The sequence below is a fragment of the Rhipicephalus sanguineus genome, chromosome 8 (genome assembly GCF_013339695.2).
Source record: "Rhipicephalus sanguineus isolate Rsan-2018 chromosome 8, BIME_Rsan_1.4, whole genome shotgun sequence".
NCBI classification, from domain to species: Eukaryota; Metazoa; Arthropoda; class Arachnida; order Ixodida; family Ixodidae; genus Rhipicephalus; species Rhipicephalus sanguineus.
The window spans coordinates 76,858,229-76,881,799 of record NC_051183.1 but is presented as its reverse complement, the minus strand read 5'-3'; the positions used below and the strand labels follow the sequence as shown (position 1 = coordinate 76,881,799).

The 23,571-nt window shown below is 42.0% G+C and overlaps 2 protein-coding genes across 2 annotated transcripts in view; one reads left to right on the top strand and one right to left on the bottom strand.

The window, feature by feature from the left end:
- Nucleotides 1–7,385, top strand: part of LOC119402120 (WD repeat-containing protein 81) — a 96,668-nt gene extending 89,283 nt beyond the window's left edge. The window contains exons 31-34 of the mRNA XM_037669236.2: nucleotides 2,692–2,893; nucleotides 3,913–4,012; nucleotides 4,776–4,876; nucleotides 5,535–7,385. Of these exons, the coding sequence (XP_037525164.1) occupies nucleotides 2,692–2,893; nucleotides 3,913–4,012; nucleotides 4,776–4,876; nucleotides 5,535–5,663 (532 nt within the window). The 3' untranslated portion in view covers nucleotides 5,664–7,385. The remainder of the gene's footprint in view (nucleotides 1–2,691; nucleotides 2,894–3,912; nucleotides 4,013–4,775; nucleotides 4,877–5,534) is intronic.
- Nucleotides 7,386–8,524: 1,139 nt separating this feature from the next.
- The window catches only part of LOC119402119 (exostosin-2), a 31,529-nt gene continuing 16,482 nt past the window's right edge, over nucleotides 8,525–23,571 (bottom strand). The window contains exons 9-12 of the mRNA XM_049418280.1: nucleotides 22,945–23,134; nucleotides 20,932–21,098; nucleotides 19,094–19,237; nucleotides 8,525–16,496 (exon numbers count right to left, since the gene is read on the bottom strand). Coding sequence (XP_049274237.1) covers nucleotides 16,146–16,496; nucleotides 19,094–19,237; nucleotides 20,932–21,098; nucleotides 22,945–23,134 — 852 coding nt within the window. The 3' untranslated portion in view covers nucleotides 8,525–16,145. The remainder of the gene's footprint in view (nucleotides 16,497–19,093; nucleotides 19,238–20,931; nucleotides 21,099–22,944; nucleotides 23,135–23,571) is intronic.

Below are 23,571 nucleotides of genomic sequence, written 5' to 3'. Positions count from 1 at the left end.
ATGCTCTACCAACTGAGCTACCGCGGCGGCCATCCCCTTGTCCACTTTATGGGGTATATATGTGCATTTTAAACGTGGAGTGTCAGTCAGCGCCGCCAGTAGCCATGACGGCGAGTGTGGAACACTTTTTTTGTCATTTGGCGTCACGTAGTACGTGAACTTATTACGAGCTGACAGCTGACCAATAATCCCTCACATACTACCTGAAAGCACCAAGTCTGCCAGAACGAGACCCTCGCTATGAGTGAAGGAAAGTGGAAATTTTTAAGGGCTCGTTTTTCTTTGTTATACACATTATTAATGAACTAACAGACAATAATGCCAAGGAAAGTATAGGGGATGTTATTAGTAGTAAATGTAGGATGTTATTAGTAGTAATTGGTCAGCTGCCAGCTCGTGATAAGTTCACGTACTACGTGACGCCAAATGACAGAAAAAGAGTGTTCCACACTCGCCGTCATGGCTACTGGCGGCGCTGACTGACACTCCACGTTTAAAATGCACGTATATACCCCATAAAGTGGACGGGGGGATGGCCGCCACGGTAGCTCAGTTGGTAGAGCATTGGACGCGTTATTCGAAGGTCGCAGGTTCGGTCCATGCCCGCGGCAAGCTACCTTTTCGTCCACTTTTCTTTCTTCACATTTACATTACATTTACTACTAATAACATCCCCTATACTTTCCTTGGCATTATTGTCTGTTAGTTCTCATTAATAATGTGTATAACAAAGAAAAACGAGCCCTTAAAAATTTCCACTTTCCTTCACCCAAGAGAGAGAAGTCGCATACAACGCTGTTCTTGCAGTTGAGTTTATTGGAAGAAAGATTTTGCTTTTTAAGCCAGAGAATAAGCATATGCACATGCTAAATGTAAAAAACAACACTGGTATGAATGTTGTTGAAGTACCATGCATTTCAGCCAACTCACCCAGTCTGCCATCCTACATAAGCTTATTGATGCCACTTCATGACTGTGGATTGCAAATAAGAACCTTGCTACGTTAGTAACCACCCATATTTTGAGACATGTAAAGTACTTGCGGATTGAAATGCGAAAATTTAGGGCTATGTGATGCCTGTACTTTCCGTTTCCAGCGTCTTCCGTTCATGTCATGTTGGAGTAATTTTGACTTGAACACTTGAACCATAGCCAACATTACCTTTAGTGGCCAGATGTGCAGTGACATGATGCGGTGATCACAAGCACTTGCTCACAGCAGTCGTTATACTAAAAAAACGATGTCGTGTTTCAATCCGTGAGTATCATTCTCTGCTGTTTTCTTTACATCAAGGCTGTGAGACTTACTTCTCTTGTGGTAATAGTGTTCAGAGCTTGAAGAATCAGCAAAATGTGCTGTTTTGCAGCGAAGCTGTCTTAGTCTACGCTGTGCTGTCGTCGTCGTAGTAGCAGCAGTAGTGGTGGTGGTACTACTAGTAGTAGTAGTAGTAGTAGTAGTAGTAGTAGTAGTAGTAGTAGTAGTAGTAGCAGTAGTAGTAGTAGTATTAGTAGTAGTAGTAGCAGTTATAGCAGTCTTCATCACGCTAGTCACGAGACCAGAGGGGGGAGATAATAAAGAAATAAATAAAATGAAATGATGATGACTTTCGGTACAAAATACCACGAGAACAATTCACAGTTTCATTAATTACATTAGAGGCATTAATTGTTATAAACCAAGGCAAGGCACTTGGGTGTGTAAAAGGGTCGTGTGCATAACAGGAAGTGCACACCTGGCAGGATTCCGGCTCCCCTGATGGCTAATCATGTGGCGTGAAGCATTAGCTTAAACACCAGTACCTGAGCTATTACCTGGCTCAGGTAATTACCTGGCCATTACCTGGCTCAAACGCCATTAACTGGCTTTGCCCAAGCAAGTGTAAGCGCACATATTTCAAGTCCAGCGGCGGAATTACAACAACGCGTGACATCTTGCTAGCCAATCGCACACACTCACGCACTTACAGCTTCACCGACCGTCCCACGGTTTTCATGGTTTTCATGGCGTGAAACTAGCTGAACTTTTTCAACAGGCGAAGCTGTTTAGGCTCTTCGGTTCGCATAACCAGAAAACTAAGCTGCGCCTAGTGCGTGCAACGCAATAACTCGGCCGACGCGCGCTCTCTTTGTTTTCTTCTTCATCTTAGGATTGACTATAAATAAAGACAGTTTGCTCTTGGTGACGTCCATTCGAGAAATTATGATAGTTTTAGTACATTTTTTCTGTCTCGCCTAGTAATTTGGTGGATAATAAGGCTTGTGGCCAGCACATCCATTGAGGTTGACACGATGGATGTACAATGTAGATGTTTCTTCCATGAATGTGCCTTCTAAGGAAAACAAAAGAGAAGCACAGAACAGATAAAGGGGAGAGAAAGAAATAGGCAGCGAGAGAGAAAAACAGACAGAAACAGAGAGAGGATCTTGCTAATTAAGACCTTGATAATTAGTTTGTGTGAAGACCTTGCTAATTAAAACCGTGATAATTAAGATCGTGCTAATTGACAACTTGCTAATGACATCATGATTAAGACTGTGCTAATCAACACCATGTTAATTAGAACCTTACTAATTAAGACCTTGCTAATAATCTGGTTGGCAACAAGCTCCGCTGTTAGTTGAGCCTTGCACCACTAGTGCGAAGCTGCCTTCATTTTTTTTTCTTTTCTTTCATTCATTTCGTGATTGTAGTTTCCTGGATGCCCGTGCCATGCGCTACACGCACGAGCTGCGGGTGTCCTTAGGCTCTGCTGGTGTCATCCGGTCTCTGGCGGTCAGCCCCAGTGGGAACTGGCTGGCGGTGGGCCACAGCTCCGGCGTGCTATCGGTTCTGGACGTCAGGACAGGTTTCATGCTGGGCTCGTGGGTGGCCCACGACGGTGAAATCCTACAGGTGAAAGCTGCTGCTTTAAATTGTTGCCTCGGAAATACAGCCTGCTGGTGTGTTTCAGCATAGGTGGCCACAGTTGAAGAAACCAGAAGAAAAAAAGGGAGGAGGGTCACATACATTCTTATATTGCTGCATACATGCACGGACAACTATATAAAGAGGCCCCTAACTACCCCCTGAGGGTTAAGTTAATTGTAAGACATATTGGCATGCGATGTTCGAAGAAAGTGTAGCTATATTGGATAGGTCTGCTGGACCAAAAAAAACTCACAGGGTCCCTCATGCACTTGCCTCAGACGACTCGAAGCCGCGGTGGCTGCATTTTCGATGGAGGCGAAAATGTTTTGAGGCCCGTGTACTTAGGTTTAGGTGCATGTTAAAGAACCCCAGGTGGTCAAAATTTTTAAAGCCCTCCACTACGGCATCTCTCATAATCATGTCATAGTTTTGGGACGTTCAACCCCAGATATTATTACACGACTCGAAGGTGAAAGCCATTTTCTTCTTTTCCTTCCCATTTGATGTATTGATCCTACCACGCCCCAGTCCAAAAGCTTTCTGCACCTAACATGGTTTTGCACTGCCTCCTGGATCGGAGGCATTGCAAGCTTACTTCACCTCACCTGGTTTTGCACTGCCTCCGTGATCGACGCACCTTTGACCAACTGACAATGTCATGTGATGACATCGCCATGTGATGTCTTAATGACGTCATCACGACATCACAAATTTCAGCAATGCGATGTCAAATGGTGGCGTCATCACGTCATGTTAATTTTTTTGCATCACTCATGTTGACGCCACCGATGCCAACAGTCAATTATTGCATTTGATGAGACATCTGAGGCTTCCTCCTTAATAAAATGCCATCGTTTTATTTTGATCTTGCAAGAAAAGCACACAGAAAAACATTTCTAAGTGTCCTTGCTGAAATTGTTGTCTGTGCGAATGTAGTTGACGGAACGGAATTCTCTCAAGAACGTGGTTCCCATTTATATATTCATTTTCTCTCAATGTTCCAGACCAAGGCCTTTAATGATGCATATTTCATTTCATCATCGTTGGACCACTCCATTTCAGTCTGGAATGCTGTGGACACAAAGCTGCACTACAACTTGAAGGGTATGTATAGCTACTCACGTTTTCGAAATCGCAGATCAGGTTAGAAGCCACTTTGTGCATTGAGCCTAAAGTAAAGTAGCGTACGATTCTTTCCTTGGTCTAATGATACAGGGAATAGAAAGTAATTTTCCATTTATCAAAATAGTTGCCTTTAGCAAATTATTTCTGCTAAATCTCTTTTCATTCAGTTGGTGTAAAATGGTGGATCTTAACAGTTGGTCTAAGCCAGATCTATCGAATCTGAAGGTGATCACAAAATAGTTCATTATACTATTTGTCATTCAGCATACATGCAGGCCTCTAGTAGTAGGCTTTATTGCACGATGGTTAGGGTAAGTTCTTTTCATTCCTGGTATGCTTCACGATATTACGTTACTGTGCTTCAGTGATGTTTACTAGAGCAAATTCGTCTTGTAGTGCAATTACTAAGACCTTTGTTGCACTAGGCATCTCAAACATGCATAACTTGCTAATTTTGCCTTCGTAACAGGTAATACTGTTTTGACAACATCCATCAAAGCTGTGCTCTTTTATTGGCAAGAATGTGTCCAGTGATGTGAGGAGTGATCGCCGTGCTCATAGTTTGTGTTCAATATAGAAAACACTACACGTGTAGTGTAATGCAGTACTTTTGCATAGAATTTCTAAGGAAATGTTATTACAACTGTTTGATAGACAGAATACTTACCTGGGTTTAAACTGGGTTTAACTGCACTACTGTTCTTGTTATGAGCTCTTCGATATTGTTCGCTTCATTTTTTAGGAGCAACGGAGCCTGTAACTTGCCTAGGCATTCACAATGCCGGCGTTGTGTCCGGGACCACTGCCAATAAGATCAATGTACACACAACCATTGACGAAAAGGTGAGAGATATCAGTTTCTTGATGCAGTGAAATATAAATTAATTCAACATTACATGAACAAACCATTTGGTGAAAAGAACTGAAAGCTCTTTATAACAAACAAGAATGTATAGAACTATCTGATATAACAAAGCAAATAAATGTTTATTCAACATTACTTCAGTTAACATGACGTGCGTACTGTAGACTCTCAAAATACGTTCCATTTAACATGTGTTCTATTTACTGAGAAATAAACAGGGCTGTAGAATTCAAATATAGAACCAATCATATTGGAGGCAGTTGTTTCATTTAAGCAGCAATTTTGTTTGAGAGATTTCCGTTTACCGAGTCTCCCGTAAAAGGAAAATCACAAATAACGAAGCAAATTTTTTCATTATGCAACTTTGTAATAATGACATTCTAAGTCGACAAAATATTTTTTCCTAGCAACGTCATTTTTTTTTTTTACTGATATTAACTTTATTCGAGCAGTGTTTCTTGATGTACACCGATTCGCCGGTGTAACTACATAACCGTTCTAATAACTGTGCTAATTAAGATCCGTATAATTCATGAGCCCGACTATGATTTAATGACTGCCTCATTAAACTTCTTTTACAAACCTTACTCTGAAACTGCATGCTAGACTGGTCTTACAACTTGCCTCACCTTCCAGGCTGCCTTCACAAGCACCAAACTTCGGTCAGAAACATTCCGCGGCGTCATCGCTTCTATGGCCGTCTTGCCTCTAAATCGCCTGCTCTTGCTGGGAGCTGATAATGGCACCATCTCCCTGCTGTGCTGATGCAAGTCTCCACTGGCTTCATTTTAGCACACGGGACTGCCATTCTGTGCCCATCATTCACTAGCTGTGCAAACCATCAAAGAAGTGGGCATTCTTGCATTTTCCACGAGAGAGATGTTCGGGCCCACCTTGAAACTGCTTGAAGGATGACAATGTGCCTCTGTGGTGAAGATGTGCGCAGCCTGCCATATTTTTACAATGCCTGCCCATATATCCACTCTGCATTGGGAGCCAGCGGTCCACTGTGCCAGCGTCACACTCCCACGCATTTTACGCCTGTTGCTAGGGCGTGAACGTCTTTCGATGTGAACTGGTGCTGTTCTGTGCTCGCTCCTTTGCGACATGCGATGAAAGTTGACATGACTGTAACAGCACCAACATGAAATGACTGAACATACTGGGAATGTAGTGACCTCTAGGGCCCGATTCATGTAGCCGTAAAATGCTTCGTCAAGTCACTGTCACTGTATCGGCGTTCGTCATGGGAGACTGTTTTCTCAACGCTTTCCTTTTCGAAATAGGAAGCCTGTAAGGTTAGCAGCATTAATTAACGTCACAAGTGCAAGGAGAAATCGACATTTGCAAGGAGAACGGACAATCAAATGCCATCTAATGACAGATGCCAATGCCATGACGGTGACATGAAGTTGTTTTCAATGGCTGCGTAGATTAGGCCTAAGTGACTCCCTAGTTCTCATGCCCTAGTTATAGCATAGGCACTTGAAGTATACGACTGACTTCGGTGTACATTGCTGGTGCCGAAGTTGTGTTCTGTCCCGATTACCTTACGTGGTAATTGGCTGTCGCCAGGTTTTGTAAATGCAAATCTTGACGACAGCGATGGTAACAGTTCCATTTTCTGCATATTTTCTATTGCCTGGTGGTGTATTTACATTTTCATTATGAGTGGTGTACGTAGTTGTCATTTGTGATAGTCCGCTAAGTTTTCCGGTGAATCGGAACCGCGCAAAAACCATCCGTCTTGGTCAACTGTTTTGGAATGTAGAGCCATGGTGCGTACTTCATTGTGAAGTTGACAATTGGCGCCATTGGCTCGGCATCCTAAACAGCGTATTAGTACTTTGTTGGTGATAATGTACTACGTTTATAACTTACTTTCTTGGTAAGGTTGTATTGATGCATTGTAAATAGCTGTGATCCCATGAAAATCTAGCCATTGTTTCTAGATTGGTTAGTGGTTTGGTGCTTCACAGTACTTATAGCATGATTGTGCATGAACTTTAGCGAAATGTTGTGATTACACGATTCCTACATCTTTTTTTTCTAGTTCAGTAGAGTTTAAACTACCGATTCCACGTTTCTCGGGTAGCTTACGGAGCGTAGATTGTCGCATTTCTTATTGTGCGAAAATTCATTCCTTTTGAGGGCATTCTTTTATACTGCAGAGCTTATACCAGATTTATTTCGTCATTTTTATGCATGACACTTTTTTGTTTGAGAGACCATGTGACTTGCGATATCATTTCTAAAATTTGTAATTTATTAGCCTGGTTGTCAGCTCCATGAGCCTTTATCACTATGTATTTTCGGGTTCTCGCCGATGAAACTTCAGGCAATCATTTGCACCAAAGATATGCAGTAATTTATTTTTCTCATGTTTCTTCCTGTCTTTCAATTTAAGCTTGGTGATACCTAAAGAGATGTGATCAATTTCTTTACTATATTTTGAGCTTACTTGAAATAAAGTGTACATACATTGAAGGGAAATATGGAAAATGACTGTCTTGTCTCCCTTCACTCAGCAGCATTTAACAGCCTGAAACTCGGTTTACTATGTTCACCCATCCAGTCTCATTAAATTCCAAACTTTGAACATTAATGGGCTTCTTTCACCCCGCCACGGTGGTCTAGTGGTTATGGCGCTCGACTGCCGACCCGAAGGTCGCGGGATCGAATCCCGGCCGCCGCTGCCGCATTTTTGATGGAGGCGAAAATGTCTGAGGCCCGTGTACTTAGATTTAGGTGCACATTAAAGAACCCCAGGTGGTCGAAATTTCCGGAGCCCTCACTACGGAGTCTCTCATAATCATATCGTGGTTTTGGGACGTTAAACCCCAGATATCGTCATCAATGGGCTCCTTTCCAGGTTTATGGTTAACAAACAAACAAGCATGGTGCTTAAATTGCTGTTTTGACCATGTCCTCAAAGTATGAAATGTCTGTGTGATGCGAGAACAATCAAAGTCCGAAAGGGAATTCCACACACCTTTACCTTTTAGGGAACCGCGCTTCGAGAGAATTTGAAAGTCGCTGACACATGATGACACAACTCTGGTGCTTCTTGGAATGTCACTGAGCTTCAGTTCCTCATCCAATGTGTAGCACTCAATAGCCGCTGGAAATGTGGTGCGTAGTGAAGTGGAAAGAGAAGAAAAAGGAGGTGGGGACCATACCTTGAACTTGACATGCTCCTGCGTCACGTGACGGGAGCGTTATCACGCAAACGTGATGTTTCCACACCTCCGGCGCTTTCAAGATTTCGAAACTTAGTGGGAGGCAAACATCTCGGTCGCATGTATCAATTCCCGGACACTCGTGGCTGTTTGCTCAACACATCTTGAATTCATGCAGCCTTGGAAAAATGTTGTTTTGGTTACAGCGTGGTACCGCTTGTAGTGCGGATAATCGCGAATCCCGCGACTTATGTTATGAGCAGTGTATGCTTGATCAGACCTCGTAGCAACCATCTTTAGCAACAGAGTAGGTCAAGCAATGATTAAGCAAGTCGATTTAGCCCTAAAAGCATTCCAATAGCTTTCTCCTTTTGATGCCAATATAAATTGTGCAGTTTGATGGGCAGAATCGAAATCCACATTTAGAAGCACAGCGACGAGAACATGTAAAAAAAAAGAATGCTCTGTTTTTATTGGTGAACATCTTAACAAATTCATAGCACTCTCTTTGGTTGGTTTGTTGTGCACAAAGCTTGTTGACAATCCTGGCAGCATTGTTTCATCATTGTCACTATAACAACCGTATTGCACAGCACTGAGAAGTGGTAGTCATTACATAGGCGCCAGGTGATATGTGTTGGTAGGGCAGGTTTCCTAAAGCAACAACACCTAGGCTAACACTCGCAACTTTCATTCTGTCATTCATACACATGTCAAGCCTCGGTAACCTTTAACAATACGACGTATACCATACAAAGAGAGAAAGCAATCAAACTTTGTTATAACAAACATGGACGTAACAAATAAACTCTCATAACAAAGTAAACCGAAAATTTAGTCGGCCATAGTTTAGTTTGCCGAGTATTTGACATATAAATAAAAAAAAATTGGGCGCCATCCCAACCTGCGAACATGAATGTCCATCAAAGCTGTATCAAACACCATACATGCCGATTGGGAGTGGATGCATGTTTTTTACTTTAGAGAAATGGTAGTAATAATCACATTGTGCTTGCTGTGATAGACCTTGATTGGTTCCGCGGCCATTTCCAGTAAGACGAATTTGTTCCTTTCGTCGAGCATTGTATTTATGCTGTTCTTCTGGTGTCCTTAATTTCTGTGGTCTACCCATGGCAGTCTTAGAATGAACTGAATGAGTTGCTAGATGAGCTTCCCTTTTATATATGAAAGCGGGAAAGAGCCGCGGGGAGAAGGAAGGGCCGTTTGACGTCATTTGAAGCCCTCGTGTGAAGTGCAAAGCAGCTGCAACCTAATCTTTACAGGGACGAGTGGGATGGTGTTCCCATTGTTCACAGGCGCCTGATCCATCATGCGATTTTGATGCTTGTTTTGTGGTTTACTTTAGTGAAACAAATACTGAGCTCCATGCTGTATGCCTGGTTACAAAGAAAGATGTGCTGTTTGCCTTCAATTGTTAAAGGGTACCTAAACCACCCAGAGGTCTAAATTTAGTTGTGGTGTTGCAGTTGTGCACGAGTGTACAGAGAACGCTAGCGGAGTTGCACGCGTTTGCTCGTTTCACCCTTTCCTTCGCTACGCTGTGTTCGACTTGCACGTGCATCTGCTAGCAGAGGAGCACGCGAGCGTCTGTGGTGAGTAGTGGGATTTGCCTAATTTCTGTGGCACGTATGCGCTATAGGAGTTTTGTGCTGACGCCATGAAATTTTCAGACCAACGAGAGGTATACAGCTTCGCTGTAAAATGCGAGAACAAAGACAATATCGGGCAAATATTTGTTCGCCTGTAGGTCAAAACATGTGCTCTGGTAGCAAAAATGTCAAATACTCGGCAAGAACATGTTAAACAGCATCCATTGTGGCATGCATTGTTGACATAATGTTGATGCAACGTTTGAAATGTTAAGGCAACATTTGCAATGTTGCATCAGGAATTGGTTCTACTAGAGCTATTCCGGGGCACGTTCACCCGTCCTGGCCAACGGCTTGACTTCGCTGGTGAACAGCAAGTCAACGTGCTAATTTCGTGATCATATAGATTCTGTGTGCAAAACAGCGCAGCCGACAGGAGGGGACGCTGTTTCGCAACTTTCATTAGCGGCTGCGCTGTTTTGCACTCATAATCATGTTGTACCAACACGCCCAATCCTACAGTCTTCATAGGTTCTGTAGTTGCTTATAAACGAACGTGCAAAGAGCATGTCTGTAGTTTATCGTTGCTCACGTGCCACACACCAACACGGCAAATTGCCATTTGACGAATCAACAAAATCGTGGTGCGAGAGAAGTCGCGCTTTTGTTTCTTTCGCATGAAACCCATTGCATTTTTTGCTTTCCAATACTGACATATAGGCTTATAACAAATTAACTAGACTAGTGAGGCTGTTTCTGTGTCCAATTAACTTCGTTATAACAAAGTTTGACTTACTTTGATATACACAATCTCTAGTTCACAGAAAAGCACTGAAATTGAGTAGCTTCATAACAGATCTATAGAGAACATTAGTAGTAATTAAAATGCATAGTAAAGAAGGGGGAAAAAATTTGTTCCACAAAATGGAATGCACAAAAAAAGGAACATAGTGTCGAGTTGAAAAATATGTTCACTTCGAGAAATGCCTGCAACATTTACACGACTGTTTTATCTTAAGTATGTATTGCACATTCCATCCTCACGTAAAGATGTTTGTAGAAAGCTAATTACTACACTATTAAACACAAAAAGGGTGAAACTCTCACAAGCTTCGCAATCAAAATGAATACTTCAGCACAGAGGAGAGAATACTATTATATTCATTATTTTCTATAACAACGTGCTAAAAGCACATGAAGTTGTAAAGAAAAGGTACTTGGCTAGTATTCAGAGGTTGTTCATTGCGTACAAAACGACACATGCCGAAAATAGGCTACATTACGGTACAGTAGTAACGGCTTTTGAATATATGAGATGAAGAAACATAGACGTTTATCATAATGGTGGTGTTCTCAGAATGCTGTGGAATGCTTTCTTTCTGACATGCTTAATGAATGACACTTGTATCAATAGCATGAGGAAGCCTGTATCTCCAGACAAATCACCACTTCACTCTACTTTTTCTCTAAGGAAACGCTCATTTGTTCACGTTAAAAAATTGTCATGATTCAGTCAAAGATATGTATTTCAGTTTGAAGTTGAAGACCAGCTCTTTTTTTTTTTTTGCTTTCACACTCACTGCAGCACTTAATTAGTCTATTTCAGAAACAAAATAGCTTTGATTTCCTTCATTATGATATGTTCTGACGAGACGGCTGTGAATGGTTGCTCATAAGCTTGCAGCTTGGATTCGTGGAATACACGCCTTGTAAAGCTTAACGAACATACAGGACTGTGAAGTTAACGAGCATTGCTGTGAGCTGTGTGACTGAAAAAGCAAACGAATAGTAGAGATCAGACAGAAAGAACAAACAAAAGCTACAAGAACGAAATAGATTATGACAAGCACGAAATAGATTATGTGCTAACAATGATTAGCATGAGCAGCAGAATGAATACACTTTGAAAACATGCTTTTAAACAGACAGTTCACCAACAGTACTAGCTTGTTTGCGAGCTGCCTCTGGAATAATATATATAATCCTTGTCGTCTTTCAATTATAAGATAACGCTATGTGCCCGAGTTGTCTACAGTGACAGCAATGATCAACATTTATGGAAATAACACTTTTTCCGTTCTGCTGTTGCCCAGCAAGGCAGAGATTGACACCAAATGCTACAGCAAAACAGTGAGAGCATAACGTTACATAACGCAATGAAATCTCTGTATGCAAAATAACGATGAAGCCGGATATTACAGCAAAGTATGAGTGAGAGACATCATCTAGAGTGACTGCTGAGTAAGCTCATGAGGGTGATGAGTCATCCCTCTTGAAATACAAAGTAAACACTCCTGAACACAATATGTTGCATAAGAAGTAATCATAGGATAAGAATTGCGCGCCAACATATACAACATTAAGTCGGAGACATATAAAAAGCTGCCAGAAACATGACCTGCGTGCATTTTTTTTCCCTTCACGAAGAAGCGCCAACTTACAAGCAATACAGTCTTAGCATGATCTTGCGTCAGATTGCTGCCGATAAATCTAACGGCACAGAAATATAAAGCAGTAAAAAGACAATTTCAAGTCGTTCATTATGCATAAAAATGACATTTTTCAGTTTGACATGAAGTCCCAAGGGCACAAAGATCTGTTACTAAAATGCGCTAAATTGTCAGAATTGCATCCATTTTCTAGGCAGAGTTAACGTTATATGCACTTGTTGATACAGCGGACAGTATTGATGCAGTAAGTAGTGGAAATAATCTCAACAAACAAGCTAACACAATAAAATTGGAAAGACTACACAAAGTGACAATTACAAAAGTGCTTACTAGTAGCAACGATGACAACACAAAAGACATTAAATGTCAAGGAACGCTGAAATGCTGGTCAAATAACTCACTTGCATAACTAATACTGCAATACTGCTTTAACAAATGTCGGCAAACTATGACTCGACATCCGTTCTTACATCTATTCATAAAATGCCATTACATCAAACCTATGCCAGATATACCCGAATGAAGCACTCAAAAGACGTTAGCATTACAAGTTTCCGTGCAAAAATAACGAAGTGCCTTGCACCTTCTTTTTCTGAATGTGATCAGCACATCTGTGTTGCCGCTGCATATTACTTTTATGAAAATGATTAGGTATCTAGGCCTACTGTACTTTAACCAGAGACTACAGTTTCATTTAAACTACTTGGGTTTTTCGATTGGCTAAGTGAAGTTTAGGTAAAACAATACTATGTGCACTTCACTCAACAAAGCTAAAAAATATTTGCACTCCTGAATTAGCCGACAAAAAGGGATTTCAGTTTTTCAGGTAACATAAGTGAAGTGCAGTCAATGAGCTGTCATAACCAACAAATGACGCTCAAAAATATGCGATGTGTATTTGAGTATACTCATTTCAGACTTGCAGAACTTGACATAAACTCGTCGACCGTAGAACACAGTGCTAGTATTTGCACTTGGTCTTCAAGCTGCTAAATTAACAGAATAGTGCCGCATTGCTTTTTTTTTTCCTCAGCAAAAGTAGCCAACGCCATTTCGCATACAGCCGTCTACAGTCGCGAGCTTTCATTTGGTCTGACTTTTGCGAACTGCGCACATTTAATTCTCGCTCCACTCAGTGTCTACATAAAAAGAAGCTAGGATGTTACGTCGAGTGCAGCGCACCGAGAACTGCTCCAAGCCTTTCATCACCGGTTAAAACAACTGCTATTGCCTGTTGACTGCATCGGAAAATAGCAGAACGAAACAATAATCAATGTATGCAGTAAGACACGAAAATGACGCACAAGCCACGAAGCTAAGTGCGATGACTACAGCATCGGGTGGTTATCACAGGAATGACAGTTTTTTTTTTAACTATGATTGCTTTCAATGTTTCGCAGCTGTCCAATATTGCAGGTTAGTGCAGCCGGGGATGGCCATGCCCAGTCACACACAACCAACAGATGACACCATACAGGAATAGTATCGCCACCTGGTGGATGCACCACAAAGCTTGACATTTTTGGCTGTGTGCCATGCAATGTGACACGTTCTACGGAAATTTAGCAACTCGCAAAGTATAGCCGGCTACTAGTACAAAGACGTAGCTTAAGACAGACAAGTCCAAGTTCACAATAGATCAGGCATACGAATACCAATTATCCTGTAATTAAATATAATGACAGTGCCCATCTGCCAACATTTTCATGTGTACATGAACTGAGACTGCACAAGATAAAAGTATGGAATTCTAATGTAGTTGCGCTGAGCGAAAGGCACTAAGGACAAAGAGAACAGGACAAGCAGTTCTTAGTGCTTCGTGCCTTTTGCAAAGCGCAACTACATTAGCATGTCGTACCAACTAGCTCAAGTTGAAGCTTTGCTGAAAAGTAGTGTCAAAACAGTGATATCACAGCATGCAAGCTGCCCGAATCACACTGAGCTGCCTGTGTCAGTGACACTCCCATATTACTAGTATTACATTATGTAACACATTTTGCTTATGAATGATGATACTGTTTGACAAGAGACTCATGCTAGGTGAACACATGCTTGTTTTAAGACTACACAATGCCTTGTTCTTCTAAATCAATTGTGAATTGCCACGAGAAGTGCGCAGCATAACATGAACACTGATAACTGGGAAAACCATTTCACCTCACGGGTGCACTGAATGGCATGGCAGCCCAAAGCCACCTCTACTTCTGTGGATCCCGTTTAACAGATGATACCTCATGATGCCCACTGTAGTGGTAGTCTATGCATCTACAGCTTGCCAGTTTGTAACCGGCAGCCTCCAAGAGAGTCAGTTGACCCAAAGAGAGTCGAGTGTCCTCGACAAAAGTAGTGCTGGAACATTTCAAGTAAGAGCCAACTGAGTCACAGTACAGCTATCAACCTTACATCACATGGCAACCTGTACAAACATGAATTTAGACAGTCCGTAGACTACCTATAGACCGAACAGCTTTATCATATTATGACTAACATTGTCATAGAGGGACGAAAAGCTAGATGGCCTGTTATGAGTGGACAGCTTGATTGATTGTCTCTGATTATGCTTTCATGTTTTCCATGCCTGTGCGCAAACCTTTTCTTTGTTTTTTTTTAAAGGATACACAGGCATTGCTGCTTTCCCATAGACTATCTTACTTTCCTGCGAACCTGTAATATTCTAAGAACAAAATCTATGAACTTTGTATAAGAAAAAGTCATCATCAGGTATTTTTGATAGTTCACATTTTTTATAGTTCTAAAGGGACGAGGATAAAGTACAAAGAAGGCAACGACACGAGCGTTGCCTTTTTCGCCTTCTTCATACTTTGTCCTCGTCCCTTCAGCGCTGTGAACTATAAAAAATAAACTATCATCGACTAGCCCAAGTTTCGCTTCTTATCGTCAGGTATGTTTCCTATGGCTTGGTTATAATTTACGCACGTTTTGGACATATTTTCAGAAAATCTGCAGGGGATATCTAGCAAAGGAGCCTTAGGTTAGAAGTAGACAATGTTATCCATAGGTAGTTTATGGGCTTTGCTGAAAGAAGTCTCATATTTTGTACAGTCTAAGAATTCCTGTAAGGCAGTGTCATTAGCCCTAGACTCTATAATAGACTTTGCTGAAATGTGTCTATACACAATCTACAGACCATCCGAGATCTTTAAGCATGTGGCGTCACACACTGCCTTACAAAGGCTGCTCAATTTGGAAAACCTTTTCAGCTCATCGGGGAAAGCTGCCTTTGAAAAGAACGGGGTTGCTCCTAAACTTTCAAGAGATCACTTAAATTCATCTATAGACATTCTACAGACTGTCCAAACAAGCTTTTGCAAAGGACTGGCATCGCATACTGCCTTAGAGGCTGCCCAAGCAGGAGAACCTTTTCGGTTTCTCGAAAAAGTCTTTTTTGAAGAGCACCAAATTGGCCCAAGTTTGATAGATATAGCTAAACTTCGTCTATAGACATCTATAGACATTCTATAAAGTTGAAACGAACCTTCGTAAGGGAGTTACATCACACACTGCCTTGCGAAATGCCCAAGTTGGAGAACCATTTCAGTTTCTCGGGAAAGTCTTCCTTGAAGCATATGAAATCGGTCCTAAACTTGATCGACTTCACTGAACTTCGTCTATGGACATCTATAGACATTCTATACCTTTCAAACAAACCTTCCTAAGGGAGTAACATCACACGCTGCCTTACAGAATGCCCAACTTGGAGAACCTTTCCAGATTCTCGATGAAAGTCCTCCTCGAAGAGCACAGAACCTGCCCTAAACTTGATAGACCGCACTGAACTTCGTCTCTAGACATCTATAGAGATTCTATACCATTCAAACATGTAAGGGATTGACATCACACACCAGCTTCTCTGGAAAGTCTTCCTTCAAGAGCACAAAATCGGCCCTCAACTTCATAGACTTAATTCAACTTTGTCTATAGACATCTGTAGATTATCTACACTGTCCAAAGCAAACCTTTGTAAGGGAGTGCCACCACACACAGCCATTATAGGCTGCCCAAGTTGGAGAACCTCTTCAGCTTCTCGGGAAAGTTGTCCTTGAAGAGCACGGGATCAGCCCTGAACTCGACGGTCTTCAACGGCATCCCGCCAAAGGCCTTTGCGAAGACATTGACGCACTCGGAGCGGGCGGCCATGTGTTGCAGGTCATTGGAGAGGTTGTCGAGCCGGGCGCATTCTGGGCACTTGAACTTCTTGCGGGGTGCGACCTTGATGGGAGCCTTGCCCGTGATGTTGGCGACGAGGAAGTTCATGGCGATGTCCTCACAGTTCATCCGGTCGTCAACCCAGCGGCGGATGTCGGCAGGAAGCCGGTCAAAGTACTCGTGGCTGTAGTGCTGCGAAACAAACGAAAGAATGGGAATGAATTGAGGGACCCATTTTCCACAAAAAACAAACACGCTGTGACGTGGTAGTAACGGTGAACAAGCAAACGCAACCGGTACTAGATGAAACACTTTATTGAGCAAGCTTGTGCCCAGTAAAAGAGTAACTCAAGGTACAAGCAACAGTCACTGTACAATGATAACTGCGAGTGCAGACATCGGTCGTTGGTAATCTGCTCGTCTGTGAAAAGTGTTGGCTTTTATAACATCCCTTATGAAACCTTCCAGTGTTACTGCTGGTGTTCGCGTTAGCTCTAGGGTAAACTCGGTTACTTGTCTCCTCGACAATCTTAACAGAACAGTCTAAAACAATCGTGAAGTTTCTAAACAATGCGGTGCGGCTTGTGATGAGCAGTGGTAACAGATCTTGTGAGTGAAACCCAATCACATCAAAAATAAAGGAATAACTGCGCATGGCAATATGAAGCCAAGGAAACCATGAGGGGACATTATTATTAGTATTTAACTGAAGTGCAGTAATTGTTAGGCTTGTGCAAATATTCGAGCACTTCAAATATTCAAATGAATATTACAATATTAAAATTTGCTTCTATGCAAATTTAAAATTTCTGAAGTATCAAGGTACTCGAAACTAGGCTTGTGCAAATATTCGAGCACTTCGAATATTCACGAATATTACAGTATTCGAATTCACTTGGACATGAATTTAAATTATTGGAAATTTCGAAGTATTCGAAATGAATGAATAGACATATATAAACCGCTGTAAGTGGTTTCACTGCAGTGGAGGGGTGCTCTACCGTGAATACACCTATCCAGGGGAAATCCGCACTGCCGCGAAGCCACAATTCACGGTTAAATGAAAATATTACCCTCACATCGATTAATAATTCTTTAAATTTAAAAGCTTGTTATACCGGCTTATATTCTCTAAGTATAGTAAACTTTAAAACTCAATGTATATTAAAGGTTATCACTTGCATTCCAACAAAAGTCAAATCCTGTTACTATTCAAGGTTGCTTCCACTTCCCTTTGAACCAAAAAAGTCACAGTTTCGCCGCAATGGCGAAGCAATGAATGCGATAGCAACAAATTGGAATGTGATACGAAGAACGGAAAGCAGCTCGAAATTTTCAGCGCGTCGCTCAAGTGCAAAGGACGCACGAAAAGAACACACACAGGACAAGTGCAAACTATCAAATGTCACAGCTTGACTTAAAGTGCGGTGCTCAAACATAAAGGACACATGAAATGAACGCACAGGTATACACAGGACAAGCACGAACTAACAACCGTCACAGCTGTTACTTATTTCTGTTTGAACAGTGCTCTCCTTTCGCAAACGTGACAGCTGCAGCGAGTGATGTGACCTACATACGCTCTGTAACTTCAGCGCGGACATCGTGGTGAAAGCACAGGACATACACGCCCCCCCCCTCCCACAAGATAAGCGTGCGTCCAGGCGACCACGCCCTGTAGGGCACCCTGCGTGGCAGGATGCGTGCGCATCGCGACGAGCGGGGTGACGACATATTAAGCACGCCCCTCGTGCCCTTCGCACCATCTCGCTGGTGACCAATAAAGCATGCTGAAGTAAATGGTGTATATAAATAGCTCGCCGTTAGCATGCTGAAAGATGTACACCTCGTGGCCTAGCCGTCTAACGCTGCGTGCTGCAGAGCGAGAGGTCGCCCATTCAATTCCACGCTTCGGAAAAAACTTTTCTTAATTATTTTTCTTTGTGGCTTTTATATATATACATATATATATATATGGGACATGACGGTGACGGACGATGGCGATGGCAAAAGCCAGACAAGAGTGTCCATATAATTGCTATCGCCATAAAAGAATGATATTTGCACATGCCTCGTTTCAACCTTAAAAAATATTGTGCAGGTTAGTATGGGTCATGACAGATATGCTCATTTTTCTTTATAGTATGTGATATATACTATTCAAATTTGCTTCGAAATTATTCGACCAAATCACAATTCGCTTCGAACCTAAATTTACTATTCGCGCAAACCTACTCGAATCGAATGAATACACATACTTTGCCAGCCTGTCCCGTCGTGTTCTTTCTCTGTGGTTCGTGCTTCCCGCTGGTTTTTATCCAATTCGTGCAGCTGCTATGAGATGAAAGAGCCTTTTAAGAAAAATCAACACTTTATGGTTAAGTGAGCATATTACCTGAACCCCATTTGAATTTTTTTACAAGTTTAGATCGTGTTATATAGGCTTATAAGGGCTAAGTATGCAAATTTTAAAATGTAGCATGTTTTACCACTTATACCTTGCACATTACCAGTATTGAAATCGTGCTACTGTTCGAATTCGCTTCAATATTATTTGATACTAATTACCATTCACTTCGAGCTTGCTTCGATCCAAAAAGAGCGATATTCGCACCAGCCTAGTGATTATGAAATTACAGGAAAATCAAAGCGGACAAAAAAAAAAGACAACTTCCTGCCAACGAGGTCCAAACGCACAACCTCCGCAATGTGCATGCAGTGCTCTACCAACTAGGTATGGTTTACAGATTACAGCTCGGCAATGCTCTACCAAACTGAGCAGTGGTTACCTTGTGGTAAAACGCTGCACCAGTCAGCACCATGGAGATGTCATTCGTCCACTCCGACTCGTACTTCCAGAGGGACGTCGTGTTGTCCCAGAGATGAACGCGGGACGGGAACCCAACTATTCGGTCTGGGAACTCTCTCCAGACCTGTCGGTTGAGCGAAAAAAGAACACACGTCAGCGTAACCCAAGCACGAGAAAGCTGGGAAAGCTTAAAAGCAAACCTACATGAGATTACTGCAGGGTTTCTACCATTTCAACATCTTCCAGGTCCCTTGATTTACTTATCACTAATGTTCTCCAACGCTTATAACACAGGCACTTCAAGCGCAAGGAAATAGAGTCGAACCTGGATCTATATTGAATCTGAGGAGGGTGACAAAGAAGTTTTATGTATCATACAGGTAATTCTATAAATAAAATATTTCATATCTGGAAAATATATTCAAGGGGAGTTTATAGCAGCTCACTATACCCAATAATTTGTTATACTCAAACCTCGATGTAAAGAACAGGGATATAACGAATTATCGGTTATAACGAAGTAAATGAAAAATAGTCCTGTCATACAAACAGTGTTGTGAATGCATGTTTATAACAAATTTTCGGATATAACTAAGTTATTTTCGTGTCAGATGTGACTTTGTTATAATGAGGTTATAGTGTATGTGGATTCAATATATGCGGGTTCGACAGTGCACTGTGAACGTGTGCACAGGTTTAGGAACATCGAAAACACCGAAGGTCTGCTGAATAACTGATTAACTATCAAAACGGATAGAATTTATATGCGTACTTGTTTATGTTTTTCTTCACGACCGTTTTTCAATATCGCATCACAAAGGGTATCCGCGTATGTAATTTAAAATGCCCCAACACAAAGGCCCTATGGGGCACATGGCAGTGGCACCACAGGTCAAGTGCCAGAAAACCAGTTTTAAAACAGACAAAAACAAGCAAAAGACACAAAATACTAAAAGAAAAAACAGTGGGACAACCTGGCACTTCCGATCAGTCTTTCACTGCTTAGTCTTTTGCATTTTCGGCTAGTTTTTATCCATTTTACAATGTGCCAACTACCCAGTTACCGCATTGCCACTTCAGAAAATCAGGTGTCAGAAAATCGGTCATTCACTGGATGTGTTTTATTTTATTATTTATTTACACTTCACCTACATCGCCGTAAGGCATTGCGTAGGGGAGGTACACATGGGTAATAACATAACGCAGTTAACAATCGATGTAGTAGCTACAACAGCTACAACGATACACAAGATACTTTTAACAAAAAAACACTCGAATAACAGTGAATTACACAAATTATAAACAATGACACAGTCATACATTTTACACACCTAAACGCTTCCAGGCAACAAACCTCGTGTTGTACTGTACCTCGTTTTGGTCTACGTTCCTAACACAAAATGTTCCAAAAGCCGGGTGAATTCATGATTGGAAAAAAGGTTTACTCCGACATGACATAAAATCAACAACAAAATGGTGTAGATGTTTCGCCACCTATGCGGCTGTTAGTGTGTGCTGAGGATTGAAACTGAAATAAAACTGCGCAGGGGATGGAACACAAGTAGAAGAAGCAGACAGGACAACCGCAGTACTTGTGTTCTGTCCCCGGCAAAGCTTATTTCAGTTTCAACTTCGTACCAACTATCCCCCAAACGCACTTTACTTGTGTACTGAAGATGCCAAGTGCACAGGTGGCGAGACATCTAGACCATTTTGTTGTTAATTTTATGTCAAGGTAAGCCTATTGTTCAATCGTTCCTCACAGTTTCCTTGGACCGTGGCACAGACGGAGTTATAGAACATGAAAAATAAGCTAACCTCGAATCCAAATTCCAGTTCGTCGGAGGTGAGCATCAGGATGTCGTCATCAATGGCGAGCACAGCTTCCGTCTCGATGTCCTTGTATGGGTAGAAGCGGTTGCTCAGTTTATTGGCCCTTGTACGGATAACCTTCAGTGGCTTGCTCAGTTTTGGCCAGGCAGACGCTGCATCACGATATGCATCACAAAGGGGTGCCGACACGGAAATTTTCAGTTGATGTTTTTTTTGCGTCAAATGAAAGAAGAAGCCCTCAAGAGCCCAGAGAATGTACTGGCAAGCGTAAGTGCACCCTGAAAAATTAATTAGAACTCGTTTTTAAAAGACAGTTTCGGTTCCCACTGTACCCTGACGTCACGACACGGTACGAGCATCTTGCCAAGTGCTCGAATGTAATATCATGCCCGCTCAGCTACATGGCTCCCTTGGTGGCACACAAGCGGCCATTTTGCATGTTTTGGTACCCAACGTCATCACAATAGCCGTACTGGTGCATCAAGTCACCAGAATTGACACTGTAGCCTGACGTCATGCTAGTGTCGATGCCAGTAGGAGCGCCATGCGAAAATTGACTTCGACATCAATATAAAATATCTTATCGGCATTTACTGAGCTTCACACTTGCTCAGAGTGGTGCCTGCATATAGGAGATTTGCGTGACGGAGTAAATTCAAGCTTCAAAAATCGCTGCCAGTACCCCTTTAAATTCTGAAGCATTACATGCCAAAACCAGAGCATGATTATGAGGCACACATAGTCGGGAAGCTTTAGGTTAAATTCGACTACCCTGGGTTCTTTAACGTGCACATAAGGTTGGGTACAAGAATAGAAGGCAGCAGCACTCTCACACCTCAAAGGCAGCATGCCAATGAGCACAGAAATGAAACTGACATCACAATCACACAATCGGTGACCCTGCCATTGGAGAACAGTGCCGTGTGCATGAGTAGGACTATTTCTTTAGTCACAGAGGCAATCGGCTGCTGTGCTTCGGTCCTCTAGGCCGAATTTACAGCCTCTTTTATTCAAGGCATATTCAGTTAGAGAAATTACTATACTCAAACATCATTAGGATGAAGTCACATTTGACACGGAAATAGCTTCTCTATAATAAGATATAGGTAAGCATATAGTATTTCTGTCTGCTACACTGTGAACGTTGCACAACCATGTTTCACTTTCTTCATTATAATTAAAACCTCAATATATCGAACACGGATATAACGAAATACCGGTTATAATGAAGTAATTTAAGAATAGTCTTATAATAGATACAGTGTTAGGAATATACTTTTATAACGAATTTTCGGATATAACGAACTTATTTTCATGTAAAAAGTAACTGCGTTATAATGAGGTTTGAGTGTATCGAGCCTTGGCTGCAGCACTGCTGCGGGTATAGACAATACTGTGCACAATGCAAAGAGCTTGTCCCTGAGGGGATGGCTGCTACTGCTGGGAGAACCATTACCTATAACATTAAACTTTCTTGACTGGTTAATTTGTTTACGACCTTATCACCAGCAGCGGGTGTTTTTGGTGGAAAGTAAGTAGCATGCCATCGAGAGAGAGAGAGAAAAAAGCAACTACCCGAACATTTCCATATATTATATGCACTGTAGTAGAAGACAAGCACTGCAAACAACTTAAACTAAAAGAAACAGCAAAAAGATGCAAATACAGAGCACTGTAATACAAGAAATATAACACTGTGAGATCATGATCATGGCCCACAATAGAAATTAAGAGGAGCCCAGAACTGCGGAAACTGCCGTCTGCTGACTCTCACACTCTGTATTCACAGGAACTCTGTTCCTGTGAATCGCCAGCCAGGAATCGAACCCGCGACCTCATGTGCAGCAGCAAAAAGGAGAAGTGACAAGCTACTGAAAACCAAGTGATAGATCAAACTTTTCATAAAGGCTTTTCACAGCTACGAAGCCCTAGATTTGCAAATGACGTTACAGCCTGTGCTTCGCCAATGATTCCGAGCACGCTTGGTTTGGAATTCACGGCTTACCGGAGGAGGCGACTTGCGCTGGTTGTTCCAGACCACGACGACCTTGACCAGGCTGGGCACTTGAGCCAACTGCTGGACGACCTTGAACAGGCTGTTGAGCCGGTCGTAGGTCAGGACCACCGCGGTGAAGCCACGGCTCCGCGGAGCCACAAACGGTATCGCGAAAGGTGCTGGCAGCATGAGCTGTGAGGACAGGGTTCACTAAGTTTGTTGAAAGGCAGTGCTAAGTTCGTTGGTAAGTTCACTAGCTACCACGTACAGCAGAGCCTCAATGTAATGAATACGGCTATAACGAAGCAAATGAAGAATTATGTTGCCATTAGGGTAGTGTTACAAATATACGGTTATAACGAATTTCCGTATATAACGAAGCAATTTGTGTGTCAAATGAGACTTCGTTATACTTATGAGCTTTTACTGTACTGTCTTAAAAAGCTTCCTCTACTACAGTATAAGCTCAGTTACAACGGATCTGTTTACTAAAGACATTCGGATACTAGTACTACATACCAATTTGCGGTGCATTATGCCGACCTCCGTATTTGTTCCATTGATTGAGTTTCGTCTACAATGGATCCTGGTACAACGGACATTCGGATATAATTGACTAAAATGTCAGG